General features: G+C 45.5%; 1 protein-coding gene across 1 annotated transcript in view; it reads left to right on the top strand.

The window, feature by feature from the left end:
- Positions 1–12041, top strand: part of LOC130272905 (scinderin-like) — a 154461-nt gene that overhangs the window by 85842 nt on the left and 56578 nt on the right. The window contains exon 5 of the mRNA XM_056518912.1: positions 8221–8310. Within this exon, the coding sequence (XP_056374887.1) occupies positions 8221–8310 (90 nt within the window). The remainder of the gene's footprint in view (positions 1–8220; positions 8311–12041) is intronic.

Genomic DNA, 12041 nt, shown 5'->3' with positions numbered 1-12041 from the left:
CACTGTGCATGCGTCCGGGCATGCTGGGTGTTGTAGTTTTGCAACAGCTGGAGGCACTCTGAAACCCTGACCTAATTACTTGTTAATAGGTTTGTTACAATGTACCAGTTAAAGCAATCTCTGTTAATGCCACCCTTCTGTGGTCTTATATTGTAAAGGGACTATAACTATTATCCCTGGTGGTCTAGTGCAGTGAATGGATATCTAGGTAGTGCAATACACTAATGCAGTGTTTCCCAACCAGGGCTGTCCAGGCATGCTGGGAGTTGTAGTTTTGCAAAATCTGGAGGCACCCTGGTTGGGAAACAGTGCCCTAAGGCCTTAGTTGCAGCAGAGATTCAGTAATAGGAAGAAATGAATAAGGTGGATATAATCCAGTCTCTTCTTATTTGGTTTTGCGCTCCTGCCATAGTCCGGAGCCTCTCCAGACAACGCCTGCAGAGAACAACGCGGGCTGGTGGGGAAATCACATTGTTAACCTCAAGTATAACCAAAACAACGATATACATAGGGGGGGGGGGGGGGGGGAGGAGGGTAATCAGTGTGGAGATCTTTGATATTAAAGTAACAATGTATCTACTATTTGCTGACTGTAATATGTACTACATTGTGACACTGACCATACACTTGGTGTCTATTGGACTCTGCTATATATGTCTATAACTAATGCAAAACTACAACTCCCATTATCCGCTGACAAGATGGTTTATTCTAAAATAATTCTGCATGGTGCTTAGTACCAGGGCTGCTTATATTCTGGATAAAGAGATCTATCCCTGGAGAGTTAGGCTAAGTTTCTACTTGTTTTTCTTGTGGCGCAAAAAAACGCAAGAAATAAAAACACCAGAGAAAGCACCCAGGATGCAATGCAGTAGTGATGGGAAAAAAAATGTATTAAACAAAATTTATATTTTTTATATAAAAATTTTAATTCATTTTTAATAAAGTGTGTGTGTGTGTGTTTCACTTTTTTTTCTTTATTTTTTAATTTTTTTAGGTAGTACTACTACTCCCAGCATGGAACAGACTGTTCCATGATGGGAGTAGTAGTACCTGTACTAATAGACAGATCTTCCTGGGTGTCACTCCTGACACCCGATGCAATCGTCCATAATATAGTAAAGATGAGGAGCGGCTCTATACAGCACTTCTATGGGGGGGAAAAAGGCCATAGGCTCAACATGCTGCGACTTTGCAAAAGCGCCAAGGAGCTGAAAAACGCCAAAAAAGAATGAAAAAAAAAAAACGACAAAAAAGAATGGAAAAAAAAAAACGACAAGCTGAAAAATGCAAAGTGGAAAAAGAATTTAGCAATTTCACATTGATTTAAAGCTAACATCTGGCCGCATGGGGGCCGTTTTGGCATTTTTTCGGGGGGAAAATGCACAAAAAAAACAGGTAGAAACTTAGGCTTATTAGAATGACCCCCTGCCACCCCCCCCCCCCCTCCATATTGATACCTGCAGGGAATTGATTTCCGAAGCCACTTACGACGTGGGAACTTGATCTATCCCCAGAAGTGTTTACCTTTGAGGCGGACCCCGCGGCGGCTTTTGTCACATTGTTTGAGCGACTGCTGTTTTGCAGCTGACTGCTAATATGTGTCCATGTTCTGGAGAACTCCTACAATCAATATTGGTCTCTATTCAGCTAAGTAAACGCAAGAAGACAAATAGGACAAAACCCAATCTCTACATATGACCATCGAATAAAACAAATACGAAAACTACTGGACAAGGATCTTCCAGGACACTGTGGTGCGATGCATAAGAAAGACTCCACTTTACTTACTCTCAGCCTATTCTGTGACATGACACTTAGAGAATCGCACCCATAGATGTCCTCCATTATTTGGTAGACAGGCAGGCACTAACAGAGAAATATGAGAATGGCAGAATGGTCCTTGTCCAGCTCTATCCCTTCTGGAATATATAGAAGAATTCGGTCCTCTTGGCAGGACTGGAGCAGGGCTCAAAAACCACTTGCTTACAGAAAGAACTAGTGACATGTCCTATACAGGGGGGTATGCCTAACTTTTAGCCAGGCCTGGTGCAAGGATTTTTGCCACCCTAAGCAAAAGCTCTTTGCTGCCCCTTGACCCCTTCCATTGGCTGCACACTTCAACCCCTTACTACTGGGGTGACACACTGTAACAAACCTCCTCCTCATGTTATCTCCTTACTACTGGGGTGACACACTGTAACAAACCTCCTCCTCATGTAATCTCCTTACTACTGGGGTAACACACTGTAACAAACCCCCTCCTCATGTAATCTCCTTTCTACTGGGGTGACACACTGTAACAAACCTCCTCCTCATGTAATCGCCTTACTACTGGGGTGACACACTGTAACAAACCCCCTCCTCATGTAATCTCCTTACTACTGGGGTGACACACTGTAACAAACCTCCTCCTCATGTAATCTCCTTACTACTGGGGTGACACACTGTAACAAACCTCCTCCTCATGTTATCTCCTTACTACTGGCGTGACACACTGTAACAAACCTCCTCCTCATGTAATCTCCTTACTACTGGGGTGACACACTGTAACAAACCTTCTCCTCATGTAATCTCCTTACTACTGGGGTGACACACTGTAACAAACCTCCTCCTCATGTAATCTCCTTAGTACTGGAGTGACACACTGTAACAAACCTTCTCCTCATGTAATCTCCTTACTTCTGGGGTGACACACTGTAACAAACCTCCTCCTCATGTAATCTCCTTACTCCTGGGGTGACACACTGTAACAAACCTCCTCCTCATGTAATCTCCTTACTCCTGGGGTGACACACTGTAACAAACCCCCTCCTCATGTAATCTCCTTACTACTGGGGTGGCACACTGTAACAAACCTCCTCATCATGTAATCTCCTTACTACTGGGGTGACACACTGTAACAAACCTCCTCCTCATGTAATGTCCTTACTACTGGGGTGGCGGGGTTTTGCTGGATGGGCGGGTGCTTCGGATGCTGGCTAACTTTATTGCTGTGGGCAGAGCGGCGCCCCCATCCAGAGTGCGCTCTAGGCGGCTGCCTGTTTTGCCTATAGGCAGTGCCGGTCCTGCTTTAAGCATTACCTTGGATCACTACTGTAGTCTCCTCAGGATTGGCAGGGCTAAGAAACAAGACACGTGGCACTGGACTAAGTAGAACATTCTGGAGCCTGTCCTGTTCCCCTGGAGAGGAGGGTTGGACTTGTTACTCTCTAGCACCTGTGAAATGTAATGCATGTGAAGACATTAACCCTTTGCACTGTGGTTATCTCATTGCATGCATTAAACGAAAGACATAAAACGGAAATATAGTTACTTAGACACCGCGCAGCAGCACTATAATGGAGTGTCGGAGAGTGTCATCTAAGTTGATGTGCGCCCTCTGCTGATTCGGATTGTGGTGTCCCAGTACCGTATTCATACCGTACCTTGCATGGTGGTCCCCAAAGTCAGAGTTACTACGTTCAGGTAGGGTCCCCCAGGTGGGACAGCCCCTAGTCGCCTCTTCCTTATGAAATTTTGTAATGTTAAATGTATATATTTAATATAATGTATATAAGTATGCTTACCTTGGTAGCGTTGCAGGACCTTCAGTCATGTGACTATGTTAATTCCTCTATAGTATGTTGGAGGACCTTTGGAGGTCCTTGGGTCACATGTTTACCTATAACTCTGTGTAAAGATAACTGACAGAAGTACTGGACCAATCAGCTTAAGCCCCTGCCCATATAAGGGGACTGCAGCCAATGATCGCTCTCTTGGGTTGCTGCTCTCGTGGATGCCGGACTATCAGGACGGATCTGCGCAACTTACAAAGACAAGCTAGGCCAGAAGCCTGCCGGCCTCAGCGTGAACTCAAAACGTGAGTCTTAAACTGAATCCCCGCTAAAGCTAGCGTGACTGCTGGACCTCAACTAAATCCCCTAAATCCAGTGGAACAGCGCATATCAGTCTACGGACTCTAAAACGCTTAAGGTCCCAACCACTGTCAATCTCTAAGAGACTTTGCTTGTACAGAGACTGTTCCGGTTATAAAGCTTGCATAAAATCTTCAGTAAAAGTTCCGACAAGTTTCAGCAAACTCTCCGGTTGTGGACATTACCTCCCTATCATACCTCCCTATCGCTTTTGGGAAGGGTGGCGATAGGACAAGCATTGCAGAGGAGCCCTCACCCTGGCGTCACAAATAGAAAGGGTGTTAACCAGACACCCTTTAGTTACCGCACAGCTACACCCCATATACCCTACACCCCCAAGCTACCACACAATGTACATCAGTGCAGGCAGGTGTGTATTCTCCCGCCCCGATTAAACTGCCGCCCTAGGCCTGGGCCTTACTGGCCTAGTGGTAAATACGCCCCTGCACCCGACCACCCTACTGGATTGCAGCTGTGATGCCATGCTGGGCCACCCCACCAAGTGAATCAATAGACCCTTTTTTTCTAGGTCAAGGTCAAGGTAGCTGACATACAAGGTGCTGTTTGGCAACTACTTAAAGGGACACTCCTCTTTGCACAACATATTTACTGTAGTCTCTTGTTTAAATCTGCGTAAATATTTAGTTTTACTGATCATGTGTTTCTTTGTCACTACATGATGTTTTTTATTCCTTACTTAGATTTTGCAAAGCATTGAGAGGCCAAAGTGATTGCATGGTCCATCTCTATAGTGCTGTGTTTCCCAACCGGGGTGCCTCCAGCTGTTGCAAAACTACAACTCCCAGCATGCCCGGACAGCCGCTGGCTGTCCGGGCATGCTGGGAGTTGTAGTTTTGCAACACCTGGAGGCACTGTGGTTGGGAAACACTGCACTATAAGGGTACGTTCACACGCGCAGATTTTTAAGCGGGTTTTCCGCTGCGTATTTGAAAGTGGGCGGGCTCTTCTCGGCTGACCGCAGCAGATTTTCCGCGGGGGGAATTTACGCTGCGGAAAATCCGCCACAATCCCTACTGACTTCAATTGGTCATGCGGCGGATTTTCCGCAGTATACATTCCGCCGCGGAAAATCTGCTGCGGCCAGCCGAGAAGAGCCCGTCCACTTTCAAATACGCAGCGGAAAACCCGCTAAAAAAATCAGCGTGCGTGAACGTACCCTAAGGGTGCGTTCACACTATGGAATTCCCGCGGGCGGAATTCCGCGTTGTGAACTTAACATTAGTGTGACTGGGTCTCTGCGGGACCCGTTCACACTGCGGAATTTCCGCGGCGGACAATTCCGCCGCTGAATTTGTTCCGCGCACAGAAAGAACATGTTCATTCTTTGCGCGGATTCCGCGAGCACTGCATAGCCATCAATGGTGACGGCTCAGTGCCCCCCCGGCCCTAGTGCCGAAGTATCTTCGGCGGCGCCCGCCAGGCGAAATCTCCGCTCGCGGAATTCAGCCCTAAAGATGGACCATGCAATCACTTTAGCCTCTCAAAGCACCGCAAAGTCTAAGCAAGGAATAAAAAAAACATCATGCTGGGAGTTGTAGTTTTTCAACAGCTGGAGGCACCCTGATTGGGAAACACTGACCTGATAACTTGTTAATAGGTTTGTTACAAAGTATCAGTTCAAAGCAATCTCTGTCTTTACTTTGGGCCAGTGTTTCTAAAGCAGTGTGCCTCCAGCTGTTGCAAAACTACAACTCCTAGCATGCCCAGACAGCCAACGGCTGTCCGGGCATGCTAGGAGTTGTAGTTTTGCAACTGCTGGAGGCACACTGGTTGGGAAACACTGACTTGATTTCCTGTTAATTGGTTCGTCACAATGTATCAGTTTGAGCCATCTTTGTCCTTACTTTAGACCAGTGTTTCCCAACCATTGTGCCTCCAGCTGTTGCGAAACTACAGCCTTTGGCTGTCCGGGCATGCAGGGGGTTGTAGTTTTTTAACAGCTGGAGTCACACTGGTTGGAAAAAACTACCATAGTGGGTCCAATTCAGTCAATTGCCCCCCTAATACCTCCCCCCCCCAGTCTAAGCATTGCAATGATGTCACCGTATACAACATATAACTATCCAGGCCATAAAGCGGTTGTCATGGTGGAGCCCGTCATGTGACATCTGTCATCCATAAAACAATCAGCCGCTGCCGGGCGCTCCTTATCTCGCACCACGCCAACGTATAACATAGACTTTGTGCCCTCGCTGATAAAATACTGTATTTAACTCATCTATTTTGAGGAACTGTTATGGGGGAGAGATATAAGAAGTGAAAAATATTCTAAAAAATAAAAACCTAAAAAATAAAAAAAAATAGGGGAAGAAGTTATAGGAGAACTCAGAGAATTTTTATTTGCTTTTATAATGCAGTATAGGCTATTTTTTTTATAATGTAGAGGTTCTTGTGTATGTCTTGTGCTTACCTCTTTTAGCTGATGTGGCAGGCGCGAATATTAAGCCATACTGATTCCAATTCCATGGTTTAAATGATTTCCCAATGCTGCTTGAATTTATGACGAATCCTCTGGCTTTGCAGAGAGAAAGGGGTGTAGTCTTATCACTGCATCTGGTCTTAAAATTAGGCTGCTGGTGTTGGAGTTCACCCAGGTGAACTCATAAGTGGGTTGAGGTCAGTTCTCATTATGTGCATTTTTGATGCGTAGGTTTGTGAAGGCTAAAGTCATTTGAACTATAATAGTATTAGGTGTTTTATGAAGATTTGATGTCTTCGGGCTGTATTCACATGTTGGAATTTTACAGAATTTTTACACCTTTTTACAGCACTTTAGCTGCAATTTTATAAAAGTGTGACAAAAAGTTTATGTTTTTACTGTGATTTGTACATTTGCGGTAAAATGTTACTCCATGTGTATAACTACTATATACTGTATCTTGTTCATATAGAGATAGCAGCAGCAGTATACAGATAGAGCTGGAGGAGAAGTGTATACCTACTATATAGCCTGATCCTATAGAGATAGCAGCAGCAGTATACAGATAGAGCTGGAGGGGAGGTGTATAACTACTATATATCCTAATCCCATAGAGATAGCAGCAGCAGTATTCAGATATAGCTGGAGGGGAGGTGTATAAATACTATATATCCTGATCCCATAGAGATAGCAGCAGCAGCAGCAGTATACAGATAGAGCTGGAGGGGAGGTGTATAACTACTATATATCCTAATCCCATAGAGATAGCAGCAGCAGTAAACAGATAGAGCTGGAGGGGAGGTGTATACCTACTATATATCCTGATCCCATAGAGATAGCAGCAGTATACAGATAGAGCTGGAGGGGAGGTGTATAACTACAATATATCTTGTTTATATAGAGATAGCAGCAGCAGTATACAGATAGAGCTGGGAGGAGAGGTGTATAACTACCATATATCCTTATCCCATAGAGATAGCAGCAATATACAGATAGAGCTGGAGGGGAGGTGTATAACTACCATATATCCTGATCCCATAGAGATAGCAGCAGTATACGGATAGAGCTGGGAGGAGAAGTGTATAAATACTATATATCATGATCCCCTCAGCAGTATACAGATAGAGCTGGAGGAGAGGTGTATAAAATATATGTGTATAGAAGTATATACAAATTGAACTAGAGGGAAGGGGTCTGGGAGCTTGAAAAAGGATCTGATCGGTGATGCTGTCATCCTGTTTTTTTATAGAAAATCAGCTGACCCAGGTCTGACCACTTCCTCTGATACATTAAACGCTGTGATTTTCTGTGGGTCAGATGGGTAATCACATGACCCAGTTACAGCAAAGAAACATATGGATGCAACTGTGCTGGAATGAAACAAATGGCGCCGTAAGACTAATGATAGTGATGGTTTATCATCCTCAAGTCACAACCAAAGCAGCATCTAGTACCTCAATCAGCTTTCCAACTGCAGACCCCCGTGTCTCCTGCCAGTCCTGTATCTGCTCTGCTGCAGTTCAACTCTTCATAGTCTACAACAGTGTTTCCCAACCAGGGTGCCTCCAGCTGTTGCAAAACTACAACTCCCAGCATGTCCGGACAGCCGAAGGCTGTCCGGGCATGCTGGGAGTTGTAGTTTTGCAACAGCTGGAGGCACACTGGTTGGGAAACACTGTTCTATAACAACCTTATATATAAATAAAAAACATCTCCTAGGATGTCGGCAGAGCCATGAGGTGGTCATGAATGTACCTACCTCACCTATATAAAAACTCATAATATAATTCATCTCACCCCATCTATAAATCAGAGAATTGATCCCATATCCTATAACAATCCATGATATGTTGTTATTTTCAGGTCCTGGGTAAGAAGCCGTCCCTCCCGGCGGGCGATGACAGCGATGACGTTGCAGATGTTACAAACAGGAAGATGGCGAAACTGTACATGGTAAGACAAGTGTGGGGTATAGTCAGATTTCGGGGTATAACAAAAACGTAAGGTCCTTCGTAAACATTGAGGTCCTTTCCATCTCACTCCCCCTCTTCCTCCTCTCCTAAACATCCACATCTCTTTATCTTTCAATTGTTAAAATTGAAAACCTTTAGGATCCGCCCCAAGACCTCCTTAGGACGCCCCCAAACACCGGGTAACACCAACAAAATGTTGACCGCTGTAGACCAATTTGTGGGATTATACTGACATAATTGTGTCCATAACACTGATATTCCCCCTCCTGTGGCTCTTCCGAAGTAATTTTGGCCCTCTTAGGTTACTGGGCCCCATAGCAGTTGTTATGGCCTCTACTTTGGTAGTTATGTCCACTTTTATTTTACATGTCATGGGTGGAACCAGGCCTTCCTTATATGGGCACCTTTCATATAACCCACTGACCAATCAGAGGCACCAATACACCTCATGGGTGGGACCAGGCCTTCCTTATATGGGCACCTTTCAGATAACCCACTGACCAATCAGAGGCACCAATACACCTCATGGGTGGAACCAGGCCTTCCTTATATGGGCACCTTTCAGATAACCCACTGACCAATCAGAGGCACCAATACAGCTCATGGGTGGGACCAGGACTTCCTTATATGGGCTCCTTTCAGATAACCCACCGACCAATCAGAGGCACCAATACACTGAATGGGTGGGACCAGGCCTTCCTTATATGGGCACCTTTCAGATAACCCACTGACCAATTAGAGGCACTAACACACCTCATGGGTGGGACCAGGCATTGCTTATATGGGCACCTTTCAGATAACAAACTGACCAATCAGAGGCATCAATACAGCTCATGGGTGGGACCAGGCCTTCCTTATATGGGCTCCTTTCAGATAACCCACTGACCAATCAGAGGCACCAATACACCTCATGGGTGGGACCAGGCCTTCCTTATATGGGCTCCTTTCAAATAACCCACTGACCAATCAGAGGCACCAATACACCTCATGGGTGGGACCAGGCCTTCCTTATATGGACATCCCTCAGAGAACCCAGTGACCAGTCAGAGGCTTTAACAAAGCTCATGTCTTTTTAACTATGGGCTATGTATAACAAAATAGTGGAAATTATCCATCATTTTGTATTTTTTCCCCCCCTGAAAACACATTTTTATCATATGCAATTGGGGTGGGGGGGTTAGGGATGGACCTTACCAATCTCAAGAAAACATGGGCCAAAAGTTCTCCTCCAAAAGACCAAACCCATTTGCCCCACATCTATGAGAATGTTCTACATATGTTTTTGAAGTTTTTGTTGACCTCAGTATAAGCTCTTGGGCTCAGCACCCAGATCCCCATCACGTTATCGTCTGATACATTTCTCTGTCCTCTTATACCCATTAAAGGGTCTACACGAGACCCCGGAATGTGAGTGTGTAGAGAATTACCTATATAAATTCTACCATACCATGGAAGAGGTGGTGTGAGGAGGAAGCTCCCATAGTGTACTGTATCTCTTGTGTTGGGCATGGCCATAACTGTTGTGCCCCCTGGTCAATTAGACCACTACCTGCTCTACCTAGTGCCGGGGCAACATCATAGGGCCTGCTGCCAGGACTGGGACCTAAGCTGAAAGTTCACATTTTCATCAGATTTATCACGAGGAGGGCGACCTGCACCAGGTTTTCCTCAATATGCTGCACACTTGTTCGTGGGGGGGGGGGGGGGGGGTTGGGCGTAGGGGGTAACTGCCCCATATGTCTTAGGTTTTCTCAGAAGGGTCCATAGTAAGTATGGGATTTCCTGGGATTTAACAGCTTTTTACACACTGTACTAGAGTAAGTATAAAATATATAAGAGGCTGCATACTGTACATGAAATGATAATAGAGATATCACACACAAAACCCAAAGTCACAGTTCATGAGTGGGACCAGGTCTTCATTATATGAGCACCTCTCAGAGAACCCACTGACCAATCAGAAGCACCAACACAGCTCATGGGTGGGACCAGTCATTCCTTATATGGGCACCTCTCAGAGACCTCACTGACCAATCAGAAGCACCAACACAGCTCATGGGTGGGACCAGTCATTCCTTATATGGGCACCTCTCAGAGAACTCACTGACCAATAAGAAGCACCAACACAGCTCATGGGTGGGACAAGGTCTTCATTATATGGGCTGCCTCTCAGAGAACTCACTGACCAATCAGAAGCACCAACACAGTTCATAGGTGGGACCAGTCATTCCTTATATGGGCACCTCTCAGAGAACTCACTGACCAATCAGAAGCACCAACACAGCTCATAGGTGGGACCATGTCTTCATTATATGAGCACCTCTCAGAGAACCCACTGAACAGTCAGAGATGCTAACACAGTTCATGGGTGGGACCAAGTCTTCATTGTATGAGCACCTCTCAGAGAACCCACTGACCAGTCATAGGTACCAGCACAGTTCATGGGTGAGACCAGGTCTTCAGTATATGAACACCTCTTAGAGACCCCACTGACCAATTGGAGGCACCAATACAGTTCATGGGTGGGACCAGCCATTCCTTACATGGGCTCCTCTCAAAGAACTCACTGACCAATCAGAAGCACCAACACAGCTCATGGGTGGACCAGGTCTTCATTATATGAGCACCTCTCAGAGAACCCACTGACCAATCGGAGGCACCAATACAGTTCATGGGTGGGACCATGTCTTCATTATATGGACATTCTCTAGATACAAGGCCACTAGTTGTCCAGTGGATTGGTCTTCTTTACTATGGGCTATAGATATCACAATTCTGTATTTTCTGTATTCTCTGGAAACATATTCTTTTCATAAAAAAAAAAAATGGTGAAAAAAAAAACATAGAACTGAAATTGGTTAATTGCAAAAAAGAAAAGAAAAAAACCCTAAATGGGAGCACATGTTGGCAATGGTGAAGTCTTTGCTCTAACACGTGTGATCATATCCCATGCCAGCAATTGTGGGGGGTCCTGAGGGTCCCACCCATACCCACATTGGAATGGGGGGGGGGGGGGGGGGGCAGAGCAAGAGAGAGTGTGTTCTGTGTGTTCACATGTGCCAGAGCTTTATTATACCATGCACCAGGGACGTGCACAGACATTTTGAAGGGCAGGGGCTCAAGTAAAAAAAGAGGGCACTTTTCATAATTTAAAAAACGTCTGCCAGACTTAATGGGAATACTCTGCAGAAAGCAAAGTGACGTCACAGGGGAGATGTGCTGCGGCCCAGGGACACAGTGGACTCCTGCCGGGCCTCCTCAACATTCCTATGCCCATAAAAGTTGGTGTTTTTGTAAAATTGAGTCAAGAACAGTTTCTATGAAGGTCTGCCATGTGTATATACACTTTGTCTGTGCTGTCAGTCTTATTTACAGAAAACATGTGACAGCTGCCCTATAATATACTGTATTATAGAGGAGATTCATCAAAACCTGTGCAGAGAAAGAGCGGTGCAGTTGTCCATAACAACCAGATCGTTTTGCAGAAGGATTTTCCTCTGCAAAGGTTTTAATAAATCTCCCCCTATATGCCCCCACCTGAGCTCTATATGACAGAACCCATCCCCAATCACCCAGCACCCATCACCAATCACCCATCCCCAAGCACCCATCCCCAATCACCCAGAACCAGTCACCCAGCACCCATCCCCAATCACCCAGCACCAATCACCCAGCACCCAGCACCAATCACCCAGCACCAATCACCCAGCA

This window comes from Hyla sarda, chromosome 5 (genome assembly GCF_029499605.1).
Source record: "Hyla sarda isolate aHylSar1 chromosome 5, aHylSar1.hap1, whole genome shotgun sequence".
Taxonomy (NCBI): domain Eukaryota; kingdom Metazoa; phylum Chordata; class Amphibia; order Anura; family Hylidae; genus Hyla; species Hyla sarda.
This window is presented reverse-complemented; position numbering and strand designations above follow the sequence as displayed.